Below are 27,563 nucleotides of genomic sequence, written 5' to 3'. Positions count from 1 at the left end.
TAATCAGTCCCTTGCTTTCATGAAAATGAAAAATCTTGCTTCAATAGTGCAGAAAATGAATAATCTGTCCTCTCAGTTTACACAAATAAATAACTGATCTAAAACAAATCCTCCTGCCCCCCTTCCCAGAATATCAAATGGTCGTCCCCTTAAACATTTACAACAGAATAGAATAAGTGGTTTTGGTGATAGCTTAAAGCCAAAAGTTAAATGACCCAACGTTTTCTTTACATGATAAAAAAGTTGAATATTTAAGTAATAAATCGATATTTCTATGTCCGCCATTTTTTTTTTATCTTACCGGAAGTCAGGGTTTTAAAGATATACGTCTTATACATTATGTCCATGTGAAGCACTTTTAAAGAAAGGTTTCTGCATAATGTAATGATGGTGGAAATACATTAAAACACACTTCAATTACCCTTCCTAAAAAAACACTTTTTTTAGTACAATGACCGCCATGTTGGATTTTACCGGAAGTAGTGTTTTTAAAGACATCTTATCAATATAATATATCCAAAAGTAGTCAAAAACAAAGGTTTGTACTGAATATTATGATAGAAGCATGATAATAACACCTTTTCAAATACTAGTCTTCGATATTAGGCTGATTCAAATATGGTGTCCGTCATTTTGAATTTTACCGGAAGTGGGACTTTTTTTTCAAATGCCTCCGTATCTGAAATCAAAGAGTAATAGTTGAGGAAAGTCTATGCCAAATTTCATGCTTGCAGCAGGATGTACACAACTCGTCTGATATATGCTTGTAGCCGCCGGACTATACTTAACTATGTCGGCAAAATTTGACATGTAAGCAGATCTTGACTTGCAGATCATTTTTGTGATTTAAAGTGTATCTTTAATTTATCTATTATAATTTTCTATGATATATGACAAAACGCAAAATAGGTGGTGAAAATCGTCTTTAAGGTGGTATGGGAGAATAGATTAAAAATGATTTTGCAACAAACTTAGTAATATTGTGAAATGTTCAAAAATATAATAAGTATGATAGGTAAACGAACATTTTCTCAAGATACAGGTTGTGACAAAATGACACATTTGTATGGATTATACAGGGGAAAAAAAACACCATTATGTGATCAGAAGCTAAATTAAATGATAGAATGGTGAACAAATGATAGAATATAGCTTTTAGAAAAGAAAACATTTATAGATAAGAAAGGGTCACCGTGCTCAAATGTAAAATAGCAAAAGATCATGTAGTAGTCTGTTGTTCTTTATAAATATTTTATTGTAATTTTATTTCTTTTCTTTTATTACATCTTCTGACATCGAACTCGGACTTCTCTTGAACTGAATTTTAATGTGCGTAATTTTATCCGTTTACTTTTCTAAATTGGCTAGAAATATAGGGGAGGGTTGAGATCTCATATACATGTTTAACCCCGCAGCAATTTTGCACGTGTCCCAAGTCAGGAGCATCTGGCCTTTTTAGTCTTATATGATTTTTTATTTTAGTTTCTTGTGTATAATTCGGAGTTTAGTATGACGTCCATTATCACTGTACTAGTATACATATTTGTTTAAGGGGCCAGCTAAATGACACCTACGGGTGCGGGAGTTTCTCGCTACATTGTAGACCCATTGGTGGCATTCGGCTGTTGTCTGCTCTGTTTTATAGTTATCTCCCCTAAAATAACCATTTAAAAACATTACTAATCAAACAAACAAAATCAAATTTTACTACCTTAATTACAAATTCGTCCTTGGGTTCTCTGTTATTTACATTAAAAAAAAAAAGAAGAGGAAATACACTACATTAAAGGGCAATAACTTAAATAAGAAGTCGCCTTCATATTGTCTTTATTGCAGATTTAAGATCCAGTATGAGGCAAAAAACGCAAACAAAAAAATGGTCAAAATCATCATCAAAGGATATTTACTGTAAGTAGGATTCTATTAATGAGTTCGACCATGTTGTCTCACTTGTATAGAACTGATCATACTGATCATCATAAAGTTTTTCTGTCTCCATGGTCTCTATTTTAATTTTCAAAATTTTCAAAATAGTAGGCAAACACGAAAATAAATGGTAAAATCCATTTGAGGGCAATAAATCTAAATAAGTCCTTTGGACACAGATAATGATTCCGCTTGCATTTACCTATAGAAAGGGGCACAAACATGGCACAAGTGACACTACCCAAATTTGAACTTGATCGTACTTCTGTTAGTATAAGCATTTTGTATAAGTTTCATAACATTTGCTCAGACGAATTTAAGTTAGAAAACAAAAACGACAAAGTCAGCATTTTTCTTATTTATAAAGGAGCATAACTGGAAAAGTGATGCCACCATTTTGACCTGTGATTTGTAGTAATGCACATTGCACCTTTCATACCATTTTTTTAAGTAAAAGAACGGGAATAAAAAAATCAACAGTTTTTGCAAAGGGACATAACTCTATAACAGTAAAAGTGAAGCCACCGAAATTCAAACTTGTTCTGGGTTATGTGGTAATAAGCATTGTGTTCAAGTTTAATAGCATTGGTTTAAGGAAAACCATAGTTAGAGAATGGAAACCAATTTTGGGACATCATCTGACTGTTTTGAAATGTATGAACAATCGGCAGAGCTCAGCATCCTGCTGTTGTCAGATTTCTACCTTTTTAGTGGTTTTCAAAATAAAAGACAAAAATTAAATTTTACTCCATATATTCTATTTCCGGCGTGTTGTTCATCTTGGTTGGTAGGCGAGTTAATTAGACAATGGAATTAATATTGAATATTTAAAACTTTCATGATTAGACATATTTTTTTAATGAGATACCCTAATGATGAGTGTTGCCAAGTTTGTTTAAATTTGGCCCAGTAGAGTATTTTTTTAGTAAAAGTTAACGGTCGACGACGACGACGGACGCCGGACGCTACTTGATTAGAAAAGCCTATTTGGTCAAAAGAGCCAGATGGGCAAAAATAAATAAGTATGTTTTTTGATGAAAAAGATAAAATCATTGTATGTTTGATAGCATTCAGTTATAAATAATGTTATGTGCATAACTTAAAATTTGAGCTATGTAATACTTCTTACAAACTATCAAACACAAAACGCAAAAAATCATAAATATGCACGATACCAATAAAAATTTCTGCCTCTGTTGACAATATGCGCAATCACTTATGTATGTTTACTTTTGTAATAATAAAAAATGGCAGGGGGTTTTGATGTTCAAAACGAAACCGGCAAAAGATATACACATTTTTATATCGGACATAAAGCAAAATTAGCGGACAAAAAGCAAAACGGACAAAAAGCAACGGACAAAAAGCAAAAGTTTCAGACAAAAAGCAAAATTATCGGACAAAAGGCGAAACGGACAAAAAGCAACGGACAAAAAGCAAAAGTTTCGGACAAAAAGCAAAATTGTCGGACAAAAGGCGAAACGGACAAAAAGCAACGGACAAAAAGCAAAAGTTTCGGACAAAAAGCAAAATTATCGGACAAAAAGCAAAAGCGGACAAAAAGCAAATTGCGGACAAAAAGCACCGTATCACACGCTCATCTTTAACCTATGTGAACTGTTGTTGATTGAAAGTTATTTCCATACACACGATACATGTATATGTTATGACTGTTGTAATGAAAACGTGCACCACTCCATAACTGCAATCGCATATTTCACGTCAGTAAATGTTATTTTTCATTAACTGAAAATCAAATTCTATATTATACAGCAAATTTTGAAATGAATCATACTTTAGAACTATACTTACTATAACATTGATACCATACATTATAAATTGTGTGTGTATCTGTAAAATCCCCAATTAATTCGGTAAAGTCCTGAAAAATTTATTTGCGATCTTTTTTTTATTGTTTTATAAAGATGAATAAGTACGACTGTTTATGGAGTTTGGTTGCAATGTTATGCATAAAGCATCAGCAATAAGTCATGCAAATTAGACACCGATGAGCTTAGTACTAGTTTTCTGTAAATTGGTTTTCTTTTAAATTAAGCCATTTTTACATTGTTGTGAGCTGTACAGTGACCAATGATTGCTTACTTCCACATCATGTGATTTCGGAAGAATAGCAAATGAATAGCTGGCGATCATACCACAGCTTCTTATCTTTTAATAAATAACACAAATGCTTTTGTCATCCATTATGTTTCTGTTTAGCTTAATTATTGATTGAAAGTTATTTTTAAACATACGATACATGTATATGTAAAACTGTTGTTACGAAAACGTGTCCAACTGCACAACTGTCATAACATATTGTAAATCCTTTAAATATGTCTACTGACAATCTAATCCTAAACCATACACGTTTATATATGTTTTTAAGAGTCGATATAATAAGATAAACATTTTGTGTTTTGATGCATCTCGTTTAGAATTTCTAGTAAAAACTAAAGGTCTAAGTTATTAATGTTATCAAAGTACATTTAAACAGTAAAATTATTAGTTTCAGAAATGCTAAATTTCGGTCCCTCCTTTTCCCATCTGATCATGTCGGACAATCGTGAATGCGTCATCTTATGCTATCAGTGCTCCAACCATGATCATAATCCAAATAGGCACGTATAAAATGATTTGAAAAGGTGCACTGTTTCTGGAATTTGAGGCAAATAGTTTTAATCGCTTCATTAATATTCAACCACTTATTAATAAGTTTTTGATCTTTTGCTGTCCCAACTAATGTGAGAATCATTTTGTATCGTTGTAAATTACATAATGGAATTAGATGTGACTTTCATACAAGTGAGATGTTTAGCGCTATAAATACAGGTTCAAACCACCATTTTCTACATTTTATAATGCCCGTACTAAGTCAGGAATATGACAGTTGTTGTCCATTCGTTTGATGTGTTTTATCATTTGATTTTGATATTTGATTATGGACTTTCCGTTATGAATTTTCAGTAATTTTGTGATTTTCCTTTTTTGTAGTGATATCTCTGCTTCTTATGCAGCTATTACATATTGTTATTTAACAAACCATTCCCTATGTGATCACAAAGTCAAAAAAATATTGGTGCAGCTATGTCTGCTACAGTATAATGTTCAATAGCTTCACAAGTTTGTCAATATAACGGAACTGCAAACAACTGGCTAAAAACTAGAAGGTTAACTACATGTAGCTATAAAACCATGTTCTATTCACTATTTTTTTTTCTTCGAAAAAAGCTTTTATTCAGTAGACCCAATGGAGTTCTGTATTCTTATTCATATATGAAATTCATATATGCAGTTCGGGAACTTGTTAATGCGATATTAATATAAACTCTGCTTTGTACTAGAGTGACACATTAACCCACGAATCGGTCTCTCACTAAAAAAAAATTTCACGGCATTTCTATAATGACAAATTCATTACTGACGAGAGGCCTTTTCCTTAAATTCTTTTCTAAGATAGTGATTATTTACCATTTACTTCTAATTGAGTGAACATGTATAATAGCACGTATTTAACGAAACGTGCAATACAAAACAATAAAACACAAATTACCATTCACCAAACACATGTTTGTAGATTAAATTCATTAGGTATAATAGTACTCAAGACCAAGTGTTTGATAAACCAAAATCATTTTAGAAGATCAAAGCCGAAAGGGTCGAAACCGAACATCAAAACCGTCTGAGGTCATCTTTACTTTAAGATGGTACATGTACTACTTTAGTTTTAGTACAATTTCATAATATAATATCACATGTACTTATCATGTCTATTTCAAACGTTATATTTCAAACCTCTGTGTATTTCAAACCTAAGTGTATTTCGATCCTACCTTTTTAATTGATTAGCCATGATGAATACTATATATGCTAATTCAGTTATTTGCAATTACACTAGAGCGACAACAAGACTCCCCCAAACTATGCGGCAGTGTTATAGAATAAGATCACACCAACACCCAACTTCATCGACATACAAACGATGACAAACATCTGTTTACACAGTCCTCACAATGAATCTTTCTATATTGGGATCCTGAATTATAATTCACAGCTTTATTATCTTAATTTTCAGAATTTAGAACTCGAACTGCAGGATAGTGAAGGACATAGTGAGTTAGTTGTCCAGTATATATATGTCTCTCAGTTCAAGAGTCGATAAACCGAAAATGGAATCCGATAACTCTAACATGATTCGTGTAAAAATCATCAAGAAAATTGACACAGGTCTTGGGTTTTTGATCCAGCCTAGATCCGAAAAACCACACGTGGTTATTTCTGCAATCGTTTCAGGAGGAATGGCTGAAAAATGTGGGTTGATACGTATAGGTGACGTCATAGTACGTGTAAATGAAATGGACTTAAGTGATATGGTGTATGAAAAATGTGTCGATTTACTCAAATCTTTACCACAAGAGACACCGGTATCTTTGTTACTAAAGGGACCTGATGGATATACATCATACTTACACACTACTTTTCTAGAAAACGGAACTCCACACACTACAAGAATTACAAAACCTGTAGCAAATAATGAATCATTCGTCTCTCGTCTGCGGAGAACGTTCGGAAGATCTCAGTCTCCTTCAGGTCGAACACCCTTAAGACAAAGTCGCAGCGGCAATATTAGTCCAAAACGGAATAAACAAAAACAAGAAAAAGAAAAGATTGACACTGATCAAATGGATCAAACTTGTTTTGTATGTCCGATGAATCATAGTACTACTTCAAAAGTTCAGAACGACGCAGAATCTCAAACAGACGGGGAAAATGCAAAACAAGTAATACCTTCCGTAACCGCCAATGGTGGCCCACTTGTCATTGTACGGGAATCAAAGAAGACGGTGAACAACAACTCGTTAAAAAACATAAATAATTCACAAATAAATGATGAAGTTGACACCATTGATAATAATACAGTTAAAAACCATTCTACAGATAGTCAGTTAAATGTAATTCCGAATGGCAGGGTTAATGGAGCAGAGAATCTCGAAGAGAGACGAGACTCTAAAGGAATAATAGTTAGTCCATCGATGCAGAGAAAAGAAGGCATGGCGCATAATTCACCAGCTCAACAAAAGCGATATGTTAAACTGAGAAATATTGCTGATAGCAAACTTGTCTTTACAGATACTCTTCATTCGAAGGCAATAGAGGTAGGTGGATTTAATCGTACTTCAATAGTCATTTATCATATATCCTTCATCAAACTTTATTTTTCAATTTTCATAATTCGGTCGAAATAATATATGATCTATAATTAGTGAAAAATAAATTTATATGATATATGAAAACTCATAAAACTTGTTAATTGATAAATTAAAGTGTGATTTTTAAAAGTATATTTGACGTAGGCGCTTTGAAATGCGGATATATTTTTTTTTTAATAAATATTTATACCTTAAATAGAAACTATTAAAAAAAAGGAGAAGCAATTTTTCTTATACATGTACTTTAATAACTTAGAGTACATATCAATGTATTTAAAAACTGTTCCTCTTAGATAGAAGTATTACATGTATGTGGCTCTGAAACAGACAAAGCTTTTGATAGAGAATTTGAAAAAAAAACCATGTGTACTATAAACCCGAAAATTTGGCAATGACTAATAAGCATAGACAAGTAATAAACGTAAATTACTTCTAAAGCCAGTGAAAAAACCTGTCGTAGTTTTCCTTTTTCTTACCTTTTTCTTTTCTTATTTCTTTGTTTTATCTTAGCTTTTCGTTTTCCATTGCTTTTTGTCTATTATCCGGATTTGACCTTTGAAAACTGAAGCCTTGCATTTAAACCTAGAAGCAGCAAACTCGACTCAATGTTTTTGTATTTTTAAATTTCGAACTTCCATGGTCTAGATGTTTTGTTTTCGTATTTTGTGGGTAAAATGTTTAACTTAATCTGGCAAAATTTGGTGTAGTTTAGTTAAAACAACACGTTATGGTCTGAGATCTCTTTATTGTCCATAAACAAAACGCTTAGCCGAAGTTATTATCTTTTAGAATGTTCCCTGCGCTCACAATAGGTGTTTGGGGTCACTCATGGGTACGAGTGTGCCTGGTAGAGCCCAAGGTACAGTTAGACCAAAAGAGGAGATGTTGGTTCATGCGAAGGACTTCTTTGACCAATATTTTACGAGTATCAAACGGTATGTATAGACCTTAATTGTAGTCTCTTTGATACATTCCCAATTTCCATTCTCAATTTTAAGTATCAACAGTTTTTTAAGTATAGTTTGAAAATTCAATTTACTAAATGAAATTTATCTTTGAGTATCATCTTTTCCATAAACGCACACACACCCATACACAGCTGGGTTCGTTTTACAGATAGGGATATTCTACTTTCCAAGTTGAATTTTTTAGTTCTTTTTTTCGCAATTTGGAAGTAAGAAACGTCAAGTTGGAAGCAAAAAATGTTATGGCAAGTCGGGGGATGAACAATGTCAACTTGGAAGTGGGAAATATCAGTTTTGAACTTTAAGAAACATCAACTTGGTAGTAGAAAATGTCAAAAAGGAAAATACTATTTTAAAAGGATTGGCCTTGCTAGTCTTTCAAAAATTATAAATGCAATACGCAACAAGTCATGTATAGCAGAAATAGCTTTAAAATAATTAAGGTTTATAAATAATATATTATGACACACTATCATCTTAATGACTGCTGCTCATTTAAAATAGTAATGTTTATATCCATAGCTGAAATAAAAGTATTGAAATATATATACACTTCCATTCATTCTAATTATACAAAAGATTGTATCTTGTCGTTTTGGGACTGAAAGTTCATGATAGTAATCACCACTTCACAGATTAAATAAATTTTTCGACTAGAAATGTCAAATGAAGCTGTTGATTTACGATCAACAAAATTACAAAAAAAGATATGTCGTAAAAAGGTTCTTACAAAAATATAAAAAAAATGCCGTTAAATTTTAGTTAAGAAGATCACCAAATTGTTGTATTCTTTCTTCATTCAAAATAGACTTAAACTTCTCGACCAAACACTGATTCAGCAATATTATTCGATTGATTGTCTTTTGCTTTACGTCCAGTGGAAAATATTTCATGCATATTCAGAATCAATTTTCAATGTGCTGTTTTTCTTCAGGCAAAATACCCCTGCTCATCAAACGAGGTTGAGTGAAGTTTACAGCTCCATTGAGAAGACTGGGAAATACGAGCTGACGACGAGTGAGCTGACGTATGGAGCAAAACTAGCATGGAGAAATGCAGCAAGATGTATAGGCAGAATACAGTGGTCCAAGCTGCAGGTAAAATTCCTGAGGAGAGATAAACAACTCATTTACAAACTGATGTTAATCATTTTGCATTTTCCAGATCCAAAAAAAAAATCATCCTATAATGTCTCATTGTGCTTGACGTTACTGGTTATAACTAAAAAAAAAGTAGTTTGATACCTATTGTAAAATTAACCGATTTTATATCCGTTTAAAAAATGAAATAATTTCCACTTCAAATCCCGTTTATGTCACTTTAACTATTGTAATGTCATCCCTTGAATACAAATGAAGATGTATGCCATACCCGTTTAAAAATGTAATATCACCCCTGAAAAAAAAACCAATTTATACACGTCAAAATAATGCCATGTTTTCACATTTTTTGCATTTTTTTTTATAAATGAATTGTATATGATATTGATAAGAAAAACAAAACCAAGTCTTTTACAGCATAGTTGAACTCCGGATACAAGTTCATGTTTTCAAAATGAAAACCTCATGTCTAGTCTGATTTACAATCAGTTTGTTATTAAAATTACAACCATTCTTATCTGCTAGTTGAAAGATCCATATTTTTCAACTGCATTTCACTCCAACGCATAAATATAAACGATTCTGGCATACATTGGATCTTTCAATATAAGTATCCTTGGGGATGTAGAATTCTAACAATAGAACTGCTGATCGCGTAAGAAAGAAATAAACGTCTAAAGGTTTTCACATACAGTCGATGTTTTGAGTTTTTAATCAGTATAAATGTATTTCAAATGTAAATTCAGGTGTTTGATGCCAGACATATAACGACTGCACGAGGAATGTTCGAGGCTATATGCAACCACATAAAGTATGCAACAAACAAAGGAAATATCAGGTATTAATTCCCAGTTAACATTTTAATTTATTACCCTTAAGATAAGAATATGACCCTGCACAACAACATTCAGCAGTGATGACGCTAGTTATACTTTCTCTAACTTCTAGCGTTTCATGGTTAAAATTTGAAAAATATTTGATTGATTTTGGATTTATTGCAAATATGAATCTTTTTAATTTCTGTGTATAAACATTCATATAGTGCCTGTTTAAAGGATAGTTTTTATCAGTCGATGGGGGTATTCCAGGATCTGTTTTACCTATCCTTTTTTCCTAAATAGAAGATTGGAGGAAGGAAGCGTAAGCAAAAAAGGTTTCTGGTTTCTAATTGTAAACTCATCGGACGTTTTGTGAGTTTACCGACGCCATTATCATTTTTTTTTATGTCACATATGAACCCTAATCCACATGTTGTTCTCCGCGTCCTCTTTTTACCGACATCATCGACAGCGGGTTGGTATTGTTTTAATTTGACTTGCCATTAGCAACACAGCGGGTTTCACGATTAAAGTAGAAATTAGATACCCTTCCGAGTACCTGAGCTCAATCTATGTTTTGTTTTGTTTGCCTGGTTTGTATTTACACGAGCAACACGAACGATATCACGTGTGGAGCAAAATTTACTCACCCTTCCGTAAACCTGAGACCAATCATGTTCTTTTTTGTGATTTACGTGTTGCTTAATCTTTGGGTTTCTAAATTGTGTTTTATATACTGTAATTTGTCTTATACTTGTGAAGGGAATTAGGATTTAGGCCAGGGTAATGAGAGTTGGGGTAGGGAAGGTGGAACCATGAATCCCTGTCCCCAAAGCCGAACACATTTTGATTTGGTTCATATCATAATGTTTACAAATTTTACTAGGATTTTTCGGTTTCAATCTGTGAGAGGAATATTCTGGAAAACTTGACAATAATATAAAAAGTAGAACTCTTATCCATACCTTCTAATTACTTTTTATATCACAACGACAAGTTCTTCAAAGTTTACACGCCCATACAATTGTCGTATAACATTTACAAGTACATGAGGATTGGCAATGAGCTAATGTGTAGCTTTTTGTAATCATTAATATATATACTGAAAAAGTTAGAGAATCATATAAAACTTTATCTTGTCATTTATTATTTCTTTAATTTACCTTTTATAAAATCAACACACTTCATACTTGTACTTACATGGTAATTTATAGAACATGAATATGTTACCTTTTTATGACGCCATACAAATAAAATATTTGGTAACAGAATTACAAAAAGCAATGAAAATCCACTGGTGATTACTATAGCAATTGTTATCTGCTTTTCTACGATTTGATGGTTTAGACTGTCCCTTGTTATCTTCTCCCTATCTGAATTTATTTTAACTAATCCGAAAGACTTTTTATCATAAATACATTTTTTTTAATGTTAAATACTGAATGACCGATGATCATTCAAATCTCAGTAAGTCATTCTTCTTTTATTATTTTTTTTCCAGATCAGCAATAACTGTTTTCCCACCTCGAACTGATTCTAGGCATGACTTCCGGGTATGGAACACACAGCTTATTATGTATGCTGGCTACAAACAGCCGGACGGATCGGTCATTGGTGATCCAGCATCTATAGATTTTACCAATGTAAGTGTAGTCGAACGTAATCGTTTATTAGGCTGCTGCATCGCTTGATATTCTTAGCAAGTTATTTTTTAGTCTGACGGATGTATGAATCGTCATATCTTTTAAATTGCGTAGTATATGTTGAGCTAAACGATTGATAATCACCAAAAAAAACAATTGTTAAAGCTTTTGGTGTTTGTTATTATGAGAAGTGGAAGGACTTTGTTTACCTCTCAACCATATGACGTTCTTGACGGTGTTGTTACAAGTGAACTGTACTCGACGTTCCGCACGGTATTACCAAAGAGTGTTACACTACGTTCCACAAGGTATTGTTAGCAGTGAGCGTTACACAACGTTCCGCAGGTATTCTTACTGATGAACGTTACACTATGTTCTGTATATAAGAAGATAATTTTACTTTCTTTCGTATTATTAGACAAAATCACATGTTGCATATAAATTCTTGCATAAATTAAAATCTGTATTTTGCATGTGTGATATTTATAATCTCCCAATTAGGTTGGGGTATTTTTGTTTTGTTTAGAGGAATACCCCTATCGACCTTATTGGTATCACAATATTTTTGTTAATAAACTTAATATCATTCTTATGCTATTCTTATGATTTACTATAGGTTGTCATAAAGATGGGTTGGAAACCTAAATTTGGAATGTTCGATGTCTTGCCACTAATTCTACAAGCCAATGGTATGGACCCAGAAATGTTTGAGGTTCCAGCGGAGTTAATTTTTGAAGTTCCAATAAAGCATCCAAAGTAAATTATATGAATTATAACATTTTGTTCTGCACAAGTAGTAGTAGTATGGTAACTTTTCTTTTAAAAAATATAGAGGAAATAAACGTACAACGATTAATTTGTAATTGTTCATATCATGTCTTAGGTTTTCGATGAATATTTGTCTTATTGACACTTATAAAACATTTGCGATTTAAATTTGTAGAATCATATATTGATAGTTATTATTAATTTACTCATTAGGTCACATAATTATCCTTGTTATCAAAATATGAGCTGCGTCGGAAAGAAATCGACTTTGTGCAAATGAATATCATAACAATATGTTTACTTATTTCGGGTTGAAAAAATTCTATGCACAGCCTGTTACTATTTCAAAATTGACAAGATATAAAAACCCTACAAAATAGACCAAAGTTCATCTTTTATTACGTATCTGAATACTCTAAAATCCATCTAACACTTATACATGTTTACGTTGACTTGTATAAGGTCGATTTCTATCCGTCTCAGCTCATATGTTAAACGTTTGTCTTGAATAAATGCGGACTATGCAATAATATTGACCGGAGTGATATGCAATAATATTGACCGGAGTGATATGCAATAATATTGACCGGAGTGATATGCAATAATATTATTAATTCGTATTATTTAACAAATTTGATTCGTTTAGGCATAGTCACATGTTAAACTATATTTTCGAAGGTAGAGAGAAAACGGCGTATAGCAAAAAGCATATTGACCGGCAAAATGCATATCGCACGGTTATTTTTAGAATATCTAAAAACCGATATACTTTGTGACGTCATGTAATGAATTTCAGGATATTGTTTAACGTTTTGAAACACATGATATCTGTGATCAATAATTTGACGGAAAAAATCTTCAAATACATAAGATGTAAAAAAAAAAGTTAATTAAATAACAACTAATATGGTGTTATTGTCAATGAGACAAATTGATGTAATATTTATAAAATTCCAACAAACCTAAATGACGATTTTGATACAAATATGGTCGGAAATTAATAATATAACAAATATAGCCTTTGTATGAGGTCAATACAGGATATATCGACCCAAAGAAGTATATCGACCTCGGACTTCTTTCAGGTCAATATATCCTTGTATCGACCTCATACAAAGGCTATATTTGTATAACATTGACCGGAGTGATATGCAATAACATTGACCGGAGTGATATGCAATAATATTGACCGGAGTGATATGCAATAATATTGACCGGAGTGATATGCAATAATATTGACCGGAGTGACATGCAATAACATTGACCGGAGTGATATGCAATAATATTGACCGGAGTGAAGATATGGAAAAAGAAAGATCCAATATAATGGAATATAAGAACACACTGTTTAACTTGAGATAATATTATTTTTGTTGACGTTATAACGATCCGAAGAGCAGCAACATCATAATCTATAGCACACAAATGTCACATACTAGTGTATATATAGTTATCAAATTATTAAATGATTGTATTAAACCATGTCAAAGTTGAGTTTCAAAACTACGTATGATTGAGTAAAGTATTATTCAACATTAAATTATAACAGTTAAAAGCTGTGTGTAAGTTTATTTTTTAAATATAGAAAAGTTAACTTTGAATTAAGGTAACAAAACACTGAGGTATGATCATAGCAGGATAAAAAGCGGGTCGTCGGACAAGACGGGTTCATAGAAGTGACCTATTGAAGCAGGTTTAACTGTATTATTATCATTGATGATGATATTGAATCAATTTAATCGTTGAATTAATTTTGTCAGGTTTCCTAGTTTTGCTGAGTTAGGACTGAAGTGGTTTGCCTTACCTGCAGTGTCTGCTATGTTGTTTGACTGTGGTGGACTGGAATTTACAGCCTGTCCTTTTAATGGATGGTATATGGGTACTGAAATAGCTTCTAGAGACTTTCTAGATGCACAGAGATATAATCTTATAGAGGTAAATTAAATAAGCACATTTTAATATAGTTTCCTTGAAATTTGATATTTTTTTGATAATTTACTTTTATAAAGTTTTAATGAAGAATATTCCCGAAGACATGTACCCAAGGATATATAATAATAAAAATAAAGAATATTCAAATACAAATTAATTCATTAAAATTGTCCAGATACCATGGTAGTAAAATATAAATAAAGGGCTGCATCAGTGTTGACTTTAAACGAATCACATTGACATTACTCTTAAATAAAAAGCCATCATTGAACTTTGGTTAGTTATATGAATAACATGAATTTTGCGGAGGCAACTCATCAACAGCATTATTATTCATCTTGCTAAACAAGTGATTATTGAAGTGCTTACACGCAGTTCTTAAAAAGCATGTGTCAAGAAATAAACAATACATATTTTGAACATTTTGTTAAATTATCACAGGTAAGCAATGAATTGTGCAAGCGAGAAAAAATATCAACAGACGGTGTTGAATTCTTTCTAAAACAATGAATTTGATGTTATCTTCATTGAGAAGATTCTTCACAAGGCACAATATATCCTTATATTGATCTGACTTGCAATACGTTCCCATTGATGACCACTCCAACCTATTCATTTATTTAATTTGAAAATCTTGTACAAGCCAGGATCGATCCAATATATTGCCAAAATGTCAGTCTTCTATTGACCAGATTATTACTGTACTTTACAGAAAATTGCAGAAAAATTAGGACTTGACACGAGGAAGAATTCTTCGCTATGGCGTGACAGAGTTTGTGTGGAAACAAATATTGCAGTCCTACATAGCTATCAGGTATCACAACATACAATATTTATCTTACCATTACGAATTGAACAGAAACATATGTGATCTACGTTCAAAACATTTATAGTAGATACTATAAATAAAGAATGTGACAATTCCTAAACAGTATTATATAACGTTATATTTTTTCATTATAAATTCTCATGATCGTGTGTCTGGCCAAATGATGTACAAAAAGGTTTTTCGCGAAATATACTAACCTGTTTAAGTTGTTAATTTTGAATGTACTAGTATATTGGTTATTGTATTTATTTATAAAAGAGGGACAAAAGATACCAAAGGGTGTCAAACACATAAATCGAAAATAAACTGACAACACCGTGGCTAAAACTGAACAAGACAAACAGACAAACAATAGTACAAGTTATAAGTTATGATGAGACGTTTTTAGGCGAAACGCGCGTCCGGCGTACATACTCAATTAGGTCGTGGTATCTATGATGAGTTTATTGTTTATCAGGATTTTGTCCCCTGTTACTTTGCTTGTTCAACTCCTTGTGTAAATCACAGATGGATCACAAGAATATTTTTTGATTTGGTATTGATTTCTTTAAATAAACTGACATAAATTTCTTCGAATACCAAGCTTTCAGTTAGCAACATATCTCTTTGAATTTGACGCCACGTTTCTTTAATGCCTGATCGCATTCGTCATAACTACACCGATCCCATATCTGCATCGAACAGACGGAGAAATAAGTTTTGCCGATTGAGCATTATCGATGTTAACATAACACTTACTTTAAATGACTTTTAGGTTGTAGGAGCTACAATAATGGACCATCACGCAGCGTCAGAGTCCTTCATGAAGTTTATGGAGAATGAGATGAAACAGAGAGGTGGGTGTCCTGCTGATTGGGTTTGGGTGGTTCCTCCTCTCAGTAGCAGCATCACTCCAGTTTTCCATCAAGAAATGTTGCTGTATAAACTGAAACCGTCTTATGAATATCAGGTAATTTCATGAACAGATAACCTGTTTATCGTGTTTTGAATAGTTGACACGCATAAACGTAATTATGCCAGTGTATTAATAAACTATCTTAAGTTTATACAACTTGACGTTAAAAAATTTAGTTGATTAGAAATGAAATCACGATAAAAGTTAGTGTTTTTTTCTAAATTGTTATTGTATGACCCTCTTTCAATGCTATTGTTTTCATTATTTTCGTTGTTTATATAATTGTTGCTTTGTTTACTATTTATCGAAGTTAACACCTAGATTTACTGCTATTAACATTGTGTGTATCAAATTGTAAAACAGGATGAAGTTTTTAGAACCTATGTATGGAAGAAAGATAGAGAAAAGGGGAAAACTGTAGAAAAGAGAAGACGAAAGTTTGGGTTTAAGGAATTGGCTAGGTTTGTATTTTTAAGAAACCCATTAAATGATCTCAAAACGCTTCGATTTTTTTTTTATTAAGGAACAGTTCAACCTTTCCATTTGTAAGTTGTAGTGTTTTCCGAACAAAAAAGAGAAATGCCATTCATGTAGTTTTGATTGATTTGATCAAAACAAACGTAAAAACATAACAGGTAATAAATTATCGAATGTTGTGGTCGAAATACACGTCTCAACAAAACAATCTTTATGTTTAAACTGTACTATTCCTTATCGCCTTCTTTGAATTAATCTGTAATCAATTTTAATTTTTAGCTTTCCAAACTTTTTTTATATTACATCTGCGTTGAAATTAATATCATTATCGTATATTTGCAAAAGGAGAGATGGTCCAATAAGAAATCTTATTGTTTTTGTTATTCTATATTTTCAGAGCTGTTAAGTTTAGCGCTAAACTGATGGTAAAAGCACTGTCTAATCGTGTAAAATGTACAATTTTGTATGCAACAGAGACTGGGAAATCAGAAAGATTTGCAAAGACACTTTGTGAAATATTTAAGCATGCGTTTGACGCAAAGGTTAGTAACGATTTCATTCAATGACGTCACAAAATTAGCCATTATCAATAAAACAAAAACATCTTAACAGTAATAAAATCGATTTTCTCTTTCTATGTCCCTTGTATATTACAGTACTGTATTTTGCAAATTGCGTAGTTTTTCCCTAGTTAAATCAAAACAGGTATCTTTTTTAAAGCCTTCTAAACAAATAAAGAAAATGATTATTTTTTTCAATGTTTTTCTTTTCTCTATGACTTCAGCAACAATAAGCAACAATATAGCAAAGACTCATTTAATATTCCAGTAGTTTTGAATGGATTGATATCACTTTTAATGTATCCATATTTTAGCAGTAGCATTGTAGATATCCAGAATATAAATATTCTTTACGTTTTTGAACATAATAGAGCATTGCTCATTTCATGATTTTTACACGAAAATGAAAATAACATGACGCCATTATGCGAATATCTATTGTTTGGTTTTGTGGTGGTCTGTAAACCATTGTGATGGTTTTTTTCTTTCAAAATACTACATAGAATGCATTATAGTTTGCACACATTTATTGACCAACTTTCTATTTAGGTAGTTGATATGGCGGAGTATGATGCTATACATCTAGAACATGAAGCTTTAGTTCTATTTATTACCAGCACATTCGGAAATGGTGATCCACCGGAAAACGGAGAGGTACATAGTTATTATATAAAACACAAACTTTTAACTTTTAACGTAGTTATGGCAATGTTTATCAATTTTATTACAAAGTACACCTTCTTGGTTTTTTTAAATCTCACTCTGCAAAGAAATATAAATCTGTGCAAGACATTAAAGTCAAGAATTTTCTTAAATAATAATTATGATGCATATATACTTTGCCTTTTGTTTTGGTTTAGGTTGCTTGAGAATAAATTAAGATTGAAAACTTGTTATGTCATGATATATCAATTTCTTATCTACACCCCTTACAGACTAGTTGCTTTATCCTAACAGTTATGATATACTGTACACCAACTGATTTTCGCGGATACTTTATTCTGCATTTATCCCAAGCTAGTCTAATTCGCGGCGATTTAGTTTCGCGATTTCTAATTTGCTTGATGTAGTTTGATGAGGAAAGAACTCAGTTATACATATTCATGACGATTTAATTTCGCTTTATTTTTCTACTCGCGAAAGTCGCAAAAATAAATCGCTCGCGAAAATAAGTTGGTTTACAGTAATGAATTGGAGAATTTTAGATTTGAATTATATACAAGTTTAACTTATGACTAGAGGTGAGTTAATCTGTCCGAAGATCACTGCTTTAAATCAACGTTTATATTTGTAGGCATTTGCCAAGAACCTTCATGACTTGAACGACGTTAAGAGTACAAAAAAGTGAGTAATGTGTGTTAAAAGTTTGACATGCAAACTATGAAAATGTTGAAAATATCTCTAAATAGTAACAATGTAAATAATAGATATGGGAAAGAAATCAAACCCAAATACTTAGTATTGAAGAACCATGTTAAAGTTAAAGTACCTGTCACATTAGTTGTTGAATGCTATTTCTATTTTAAAATTCATTGGAAGAAAAGACGCTCAGTACTGTTCTTAGCCTAAGATGTTTTTAGTATGATAAACACATAAATATAATAATAATAATGGAATCGCATATCGTTAACATTTTCAAGACTTCACCGCCCACGTGACTGTTTTTTTTTCAGTGGAGAAGGATTATCTACTCAGTACTTCAGAATGAGCACAAAAAGTGAATCAGAAGATAATCAACACGTGGAAGACAAAATACTAGAAGAAGTGGGTCCTCTTAGCAATGTTCGATTCTCAGTGTTTGGATTGGGTTCTCGTGCATACCCTAATTTCTGTGCCTTTGCTCACTACATCGATAATATGATGAATGCACTTGGCAGCGAGAGAATATATAAAATGGGAGAGGGAGATGAACTCTGTGGTCAAGAAGAAACATTCCGACAGTGGGCAAAACTTGTTTTTAAGGTAGCTCATTATAAGATTTGTATTATAACATTGAGACCGATGTGTTCAAAAGGGAAAAAACGAGAAAAAGAATTAAAGCTGCCTTAGTGAAAAGAATGAATCAAACGTTTTGATTGCAGAAAAATTGTAAAGAAAGACTAGTTGCTATGTCTGTTGTAATTGTTTGACGATCGTTCTTCAACTTTTGATATATTTGCTGCTTTATCGTTTTTTTGAATAAGATAAAAATTAACCATTTGTAAGATGTTTACAAACACTTGCAATGATAATAGGGAAATCTTTCGGTTTTGCCTGCAACATGTCTCATGCAGGTGTTTTCTCTCAATCGACTATAACTTTTGAACAGCGGTATATTACTGTTCCTTTATATGTGTTCAATTTCTCTTGGTCCTGTTTGTTCCTATGTTTTTAACTCCTGGAACTATTTATAACGGTACAAATTTGTCAAGTTTGTAATTTTCAAAACTTAACAATAATAGATTATTATTAATTTATAGGCTGCTTGTGACACTTTCTGTGTGGGTGATGAAAATAGTATACAAGAGGCAACTGGTGCACTGTCCAAGACCGATTTCACATGGTCACCAGAAAAGTTTAGATTGACACCATCTACAAACGAAACACCATTATCGTTGTGTGAAGGTATCGTTGTATTTTTGTTCTCTTAATTAAAAATTGTATATGTATAAAAAAAAAAAAACGTTGACCGTACGTCATTAAGCACATGCAGTTAAGCCCATAAACAACTCATTCCTAATTTAAGATTATATGTATGAATTCAAATATTAATCTTCAAACTAAGTCGAATAAACAGCTTTGACTTCGAAAAACCAAACATAAAGTACGTTTTAGTAATCTTGGGGTGCTTCGTTTATGTGTATATCAGCGTCAGACAGAATGAAGTTAGTTGAGTATTTTTGTTCTATATCATGGTCATTCTCCATGTATTAAATAGAAAAAGCCTCAGCCGTATTTAACTTCTTTTTCCTTTATATTTACTCTATCATTGTAATTAATACTAATCAAATGCTGTCACGCAGATCTACAGTTTATTTTAATATAGAAAAAATATTTTTTTTGGGGAAGTTCAATATGAAAATATTGAGATTTGGTGTATTTGTCAATGCTTCAAATTTCCACCAGAGACAATTAGTAAACCACTACCGCACATGTAAATAAATTAAAGCAAGCTCACATGTAAAAAAATTAAAGCAAGCTCACATGTAAAAAAAAATCAAAGCAAGCTCACATGTAAAAAAAAATCAAAGCAAGCTCACATGTAAATAAAAATCAAAGCAAGCTCACATGTAAATAAAAATCAAAGCAAGCTCACATGTAAATAAATTAAAGCAAGCTCACATGTAAAAAAAAATTAAAGCAAGCTCACATGTAAAAAATAATCAAAGCAAGCTCACATGTAAATAAATTAAAGCAAGCTCACATGTAAAAAAAAAATTAAAGCAAGCTCACATGTAAATAAAAATCAAAGCAAGCTCACATGTAAATAAATTAAAGCAAGCTCACATGTAAAAAAAAATTAAAGCAAGCTCACATGTAAAAAAAAATCAAAGCAAGCTCACATGTAAATAAATTAAAGCAAGCTCACATGCAAATAAATTAAATCAAATACACCTAAACAATAATCTCTTTAAATCTTTTCCAGCTTTAAGTAAAATGCACAGTAAAAACGTGTTATCATGCAGTTTGTCAAACCGTATCCAACTACAAGATCCACAATCAGAGTAAGTAGTTTATTGGTTAAGCACAGACAACATGTACGTAGGGACTGCATTGTATTATTACTTTGACTATTTCTTTAAACATTTGCTAAGATGTTTTGTCAACACGAACACGTGACAATTTGGAAATGATAAATTAAGGTATCAGAATTTTACCGCTGTTCAAATCTCAGGATAGGCAAGGAAGAAAAAAAATAAGGTTATAAACATACACTGAGAAACCACTAAAACTAAAAAAAGGAGCAATATAAGATTCACTAACTACATATTGTAACTTAGATGTTTCGACCTTCGCTCCATTTATCATACTAGAAAAGTATCTTGGATAACATAAACAAAATATATTGATGACATGGCTTTTACACTTGTGTTGTATATTCTGTTAGCAAAGGTTTTCTCTTTTGTTTGAATTTGTCATATTTGTTTTTTTTAATGTGTATATATTCGTGTAAACAACAACTATTCATCTAAACAGGGGGAAATATTTGCATACTGTTCTATGTAAGACAGGCCTGATGAAAATTGACTAGACGACGATTAGATCTTCCTGAGACTAATTAAATATTGGATATATCGACGACAATTTTGCATCTTTTAGACTTGCTATGTTGAGTTCCACATTTTAAAAAATTCGTAACAAGAAGCAGACTAAGTTCCTTTTTCTTTTATATATAGACGACAAACTTATCTTGCAAACATTGATCTCGAAGGAAACTCAGACGATATGAATTACAGTCCCGGTGACCACGTGGCTATTTTCCCTTTAAATTCCTCGGAGTTAGTAGATGGTATTATTACTCGTCTACACAATGCACCACCGCCTGATCAACTAGTCAAATTGGAAGTTATTCAGGAACTTACAACTCCAATGGGTAAGTAGTGCATATCGATAAAAATACAAGGTTTCGAAACTACGATACGTATGCCTATTGATTATTTCAATGGAAGAATATTACCCATGATCATAATGTTGGAATGTTAAATAAATCCAACATCATGTAATGTTGTATCACACAAATATTTCCTATTGCCCTTTCGGAAATCGTTTGAGCTACAAAAAGAAACAAGACTATTCGTCAGCAGAGTATGCGATCCATGTCATGCATGATCCGCTATGTAAATCCACACTCAGTACAATCTTAGTAGGAATATGTCAATCCACCATTTCTACCTTTGAAAATGCCTGTACCAAGTCAGGAAAATGACAGTTGTTGTCCATTCGTTTGATGTGTTAAACATTTGATTTGCCATTTGAATGGAGACTTTCTGTTTTGGGTTTTCTTTGGAGTTCAGTATTTTTGTGGATTTACTATTCACAATCAGTTAATTTAAAAACAAGACGAATCTGTTAAAAGTCTTCATATAGCTTACTTTTTGTGAATACATTCCGTTTATGTTGAACACGCAGAGTGTAGCGTTTCAGAACAATGAATTGTTTGGAATACTTAAGATTTCCTCCCAAAGGTTCAATTAGGCTTGCTATAATTAGCAAAACTATTTGTAATGAGGTGTCCTTGTTGCACTTCAATTTTGATTTTGATTTGGAATTTTTTTTCGAACGCATTGGTGAGTCTTTAGCAGACGTTACTCTTGTTTGACGTACACAATTATAAGCCTGGTGTCTCTGATGAGTTTGTAGGTATGGTCTTTAATTTAATATTGCTTAATGACGTTGTTTTTGTGAATCAAATAAATTGTAGATTCATTTTTTCGTTTGCATGAAATATATAATTCTCGACCGCAACATGTTTATAAATGCAATGTGTTTTGTGTATTCCATCAATGCCAATATTTTGTTCTACGTTGCAACTAAACAATTTTCACCGTATGTAACAGAAATAACACGAAACACACAAAATAAGTCTGTACAGCTAAACTCGTGTTATTCAAAGTATAAATTATTATTAAAAAAAAAACCAACACATGTGGCTGTTGTTTGCTCTATGATCGGGGTGTTGTCTATTTGACACATTCCTCATTTCCATTTTCAATTTTATAAGTAGATGAAGAATGTTTGACATTGTCGCCAAATGACTTCAACGACAAGTGCAAGAATCAATACCGTTTTGTGCTTTTATTAGTGTTCTACGTTTATAGTGATATCGGGAGGTCGTACACATGTCGTTTAGATGACAGCATATTTATATTACGTTTCAGGCACACAAAAGTCTTGGAAACAGTTTGAGAAAATCCCTACAGCCACGATGAAGACAATGTTCTCACGATTCCTAGATATAACAACACCTCCATCACAAGAACTATTGAAACAACTAGTATCTCAAGCAACACGAGATAATGACAAAATTAAAATTGAAAACTTAGCAAATGTATGTTTCATATAAATAATAATAAAATATGTTTATATTTAAAAAAAAAGAACTGTTTCCGTCTTAAATTATATCACACAGTATTGTTAAGTTTGATTTTGGAAAATTGTGACTATATATGATTTCCTAAAACAAATATGAATAACACAAAAAAGAGTCCATGTTTACAAAAGAAGCAAAGATATTTGCTTATTAGTCGCTACTACATACATGAATGCTATTTAAGGCTAAAATAATATAAATGATATGTTTTATTTAATACATTTACATATATTTCAAACTACAACATGTGTCATAACCGAATGCAGTCATGATTTGTATTATAAAATTCAGACCAAATGTATATAAATTTGTTTTTTTATATTCAGATTTATTTTTTCTAGGACATTCATGAGTATGAAGATTGGAGATACGAAAAGATGCCTAACGTGTTAGAAGTTTTAGAAGAGTTCCCATCCCTGAAAATCAATCCCTCACTTTTAATATCTCAGCTACCATTATTACAACAAAGATTTTATAGTATAAGCTCATCGCAAAAATCATCCCCGGGAGAAGTACACGCTACCATAGGTGTTTTAAAATATAACACAATGGGTAAGAATGCTTGTATATCATATAAGGTATACAACGGGGTTTTGCAGAACTCGTGCCTTGCAGCAATTTGTGCTTATCTGTTTTGAATGATGCACTGGAAAAAATACTCATATGATAGTCATTATACTGTGTAGAATATTCTAAAATTTATTTGTACGCCATTTCCGATATCGGAAGGTCCTTTTAATTTTTTTACTAGACAATTAGTTCGAAATTACAACAAATTGATTTGATATTTTCTCACAACATCCTAATTTTGCTTTAAACCTGCAATGACATGTACGCTTAAACCAATACGTTTCCCCCAATATTTAATTTGTTTTAAAATGAAATGGACACGACTAAACACATACCGTGATATTTAACCAACTTGTACTCTAAAGTGAACACTTATTTGACTGTACGTTTGCTCGTAGAAGAACATGTATTTTGCATATGTTTTATATCTGTACACATCTATTTGTGTCGTAAAATGATAGACTGCAGATAAATGTATATTATGCTGAAAAACATTTTATAAGATATTTTCTTTCAAATAGTTACGCAGCGAAATAGGCATACGGTAATTTTCTTGTATCAAAAGTTTAATTTATAAGTAAGTGTTTGCTGTGCCTTTTTAATTTCCTGATAATAACATCGAGTTAAACTGTAATAATCAAGTAAAGAAAGGAATTTTCTCAATAAAATGTTTAATAAAATATTGTTTCCTTTCCTTTTCCAGATGGTGCTGGTGCACTTCATTATGGGGTTTGCTCAAGTTGGCTGAATACCTGTGATATTGGTGAAGAAATACCGTGTGCAATGAGAATGTACGCCAAACGTAATTTATGACATTGTTATGCCCCACCTACGATAGTAGAGGGGCATTATGATTTCTGGTCTGTGGGTCCGTTCGTCCGTCTATCCCGCTTCATGTTAAAGTTTTGGTCAGGTTTGTTTTTGATGTAGTTGAAGTCAAATCAACTTGAAACTTAGTCCACTATTTTTTTTTGAATTTTTATGTCATTTTAGAATTTTGACCCCAGTTTCACAGGTCATGGAACAAAGAAAATAATAGTGCGGGTGGGGCATCCGTGTACTATGGACAGATTCTAATTTCTTATTACTTCTCTTTGTTTTGTTTATGTAATGGCATTTTATGCAACTGTCATCAAAGTGAGAGGGTTCGCTAGCTATAAAACCAGCTTTAATCCACCATTTTCTACGTACAGAAAGGTTTGTACTAAGTCAGGAATATGACAGTTGTAATCCCTCCGTTAGATGTGTTTTAGTTTTTGATTTTGCTATTTGATTAGGGACTTTCCGTTTTGAAATTTCGTCGGAGTTCAGTATTTTGTGATTTTCCTTTGTAGGATACTAGAGAACCTAACATATCGTTTTCATTTGTTTTCTAATTATTTGTTTTGATGAGCATAACACTGTGAATTGTATAAACCCATAATATGAACCCCCAGTCTCGTCGTATAAACTTTACGTTAGATAAACAGTAAGCTTTTATCATTGTTCATTGTGTCTGCACAACTTCCATTTGAGTATGTACTTTATATACATATAAAACGAAACTCCTATATCATGTGTATGTTTTGCTGTGTAATTTAGAACGTCAGTTCAAAGTGGATCTAGTTTGCGTTAGAGTAAAGTTTAGGTTGTTTTTTAACGATTTTGTTAACTTGCATCAGTGAAACAACTAGATTTTGTTATTTTGAAAAAGAAGTTATAACAACCAATACTTCTAATACTTCACAAAATAATTTTCCATAGTTATAATCTTCATTTACAAGAAACACAATACATAATATAAAAATGTTTTATAAAAATATAAACGCAATATAGTACAACCAATTTAATCATGACCAGTTGTTAAAACTTTGTAGGGCACCATTATTCCATTTACCAGACGATGCAACACTCCCTATTATAATGGTAGGACCTGGAACTGGAATTGCTCCATTTAGAAGTTTCTGGCATCAGCGTAAAATAGACAAGAATATGTTACCCGTGCCGAAACGTAAGTTGAGTTGTATCTCTTTTTTGAATTTTTCGAACTTCGTTTATTCAAAAGTGCTAATCAATATTACGATCTCCTTTGCAATCTAAGTTGTTGTCCTGCACTATGGTTTTAAAACAACAAGGATAATTTCAAACATTGCACTACAGTTTTGGTACGTTTGATATTCTGATTTACATTGCAGAGACAACATAAAAATTGCTATCTCGCATGGTTTTACTGTATTAACAAATTCTATTTTGTGCGTATTTTTATTATGAATAAGCAGATATTTTTCATATTCGACAATAAAACGTCCAGCCAACAACACAATAGCCTAAACAAATCTAGACTATACATATCTGAGTATTGTTTCACACTCTATTATCTATCTTTTAAAACACGCAATTAATACAATCAGATGAATATTATTGCATTAATGTAATAGTACTTTGTTATTACGTAAACACCAGCGTTATACATGTTATATAAAAAAAAATATCGCACATCAGAATTCATATAGAAAATGTTGCGTGTATGTAATAAAGTCCGATATTTGTAATATTATTCATATGAAATTCTAATTTATATTAGTTTTGCCGCTTTTGATGTGAGTTGCAAACCTTCAGTTAAAATTATTTGTTCATTCTTTAAGATGGCGACAAGATTGGTTGGGGAGAAATGTACCTGTATTTTGGATGTAGAAAATCGGCTGTTGACTATATATATAAAGACGAATTAGACAGCTGTTTACAAGATGATGTTTTGACAAAAGTTTACACTGCGTTTTCACGAGAGCCAGGACAACCAAAGGTAACGTGACCTCAAATGTTGTGTAACATTTCATAAACTTACTTCGTTTCACGATTCTTTCTAAATAGTAAATAGCAACCAACGAAAGTAACATAAAAATCCATCAAAACTACCAGGCTTACATGTGCATATATGACTGCTAGACGAGCGTTTTAACTACAGAGTTAATGTTTACCCTAATTTCATTATACGAATATAGGTGGTGCTTTTTGTCATAAAGTTATTCATAAAATTTTGAAATATGGGTAAGCTAAAGGATTTTGGACTCTCTAAATGAAATTGTTTGATATCTTCAAGATGTCAATCGACGATCTTAAATGAGAACATACAACACTGCAATGGTTAAACAAATTCCACCGAAAAAAAAATAATGTTAAGCTACAGTTTCGAATTAGTATCACTTGCATAGTGCATATCTATTAGGTATCATCCGGAATATGCATCATGCACGTGAAACGTATCAAACATATCAACATATTATTTTCTGAATATTGTACTTTTTCCAATAAAATATTGGCCTCTATTGTGCTTTTCCCAATAGAATATTGAATTGAATTATATATATGAGAATATATGTCTCATTAACTCTAAACGGTTTTAACTATTCTTTAATTGGCGATTAACACTATGATCATTATCGTCATTATAGACGTATGTACAAGATATGATAAAGAAAAATGGTCAAGAGGTGTTCGATGCAGTGTTTAAAAATGGTGGTCATTTTTATGTCTGTGGTGATGTACAAATGGCTTCTGATGTCACTGAAACACTATGCAAAATTATCCAAGAAAAAGGGAAAATGTCCAAAGAGCAAGCTCAATCGTATATGCTGAAATTAAAGGTAAGCGGTAATATGTTTTATTTAATTCATTGTACAGTGATAACGTCTTTACATGAACTCTGGAAACAATATTCAAGTAACATTTAAGCACGTAAAACATATTATTAGTAAATTGGAGTAACTGTCAATTAAGGACTAAAACAAAGATTAATGCGTTGAAAAAATTAGAAAAAATAC

The 27,563-nt window shown here is 31.9% G+C and overlaps 1 protein-coding gene across 7 annotated transcripts in view; it reads left to right on the top strand.

Annotated features, from left to right (window-relative positions):
- The window catches only part of LOC134728292 (nitric oxide synthase-like protein), a 91,809-nt gene that overhangs the window by 57,697 nt on the left and 6,549 nt on the right, over positions 1–27,563 (top strand). For all 7 annotated transcript variants that reach the window (XM_063592845.1, XM_063592843.1, XM_063592844.1 and 4 more), the window contains 23 exons: positions 6,002–7,082; positions 7,926–8,071; positions 9,036–9,198; positions 9,948–10,039; positions 11,521–11,662; positions 12,279–12,418; positions 14,191–14,365; positions 15,075–15,176; positions 15,946–16,140; positions 16,450–16,547; positions 16,961–17,105; positions 17,673–17,777; positions 18,418–18,467; positions 18,797–19,085; positions 19,583–19,727; positions 20,749–20,827; positions 21,500–21,696; positions 22,982–23,151; positions 23,535–23,745; positions 24,467–24,554; positions 25,620–25,753; positions 26,388–26,545; positions 27,195–27,386. In XM_063592845.1, the coding sequence (XP_063448915.1) occupies positions 6,063–7,082; positions 7,926–8,071; positions 9,036–9,198; positions 9,948–10,039; positions 11,521–11,662; positions 12,279–12,418; positions 14,191–14,365; positions 15,075–15,176; positions 15,946–16,140; positions 16,450–16,547; positions 16,961–17,105; positions 17,673–17,777; positions 18,418–18,467; positions 18,797–19,085; positions 19,583–19,727; positions 20,749–20,827; positions 21,500–21,696; positions 22,982–23,151; positions 23,535–23,745; positions 24,467–24,554; positions 25,620–25,753; positions 26,388–26,545; positions 27,195–27,386 (4,236 nt within the window). In that variant the 5' untranslated portion in view covers positions 6,002–6,062. The remainder of the gene's footprint in view (positions 1–6,001; positions 7,083–7,925; positions 8,072–9,035; positions 9,199–9,947; positions 10,040–11,520; positions 11,663–12,278; positions 12,419–14,190; positions 14,366–15,074; positions 15,177–15,945; positions 16,141–16,449; positions 16,548–16,960; positions 17,106–17,672; positions 17,778–18,417; positions 18,468–18,796; positions 19,086–19,582; positions 19,728–20,748; positions 20,828–21,499; positions 21,697–22,981; positions 23,152–23,534; positions 23,746–24,466; positions 24,555–25,619; positions 25,754–26,387; positions 26,546–27,194; positions 27,387–27,563) is intronic.

The sequence above is a fragment of the Mytilus trossulus genome, chromosome 8, assembly GCF_036588685.1.
Source record: "Mytilus trossulus isolate FHL-02 chromosome 8, PNRI_Mtr1.1.1.hap1, whole genome shotgun sequence".
NCBI lineage: Eukaryota > Metazoa > Mollusca > Bivalvia > Mytilida > Mytilidae > Mytilus > Mytilus trossulus.
The sequence above is the reverse complement of the archived record's forward strand: the minus strand, read 5'-3'. Positions and strand labels throughout refer to the sequence as shown.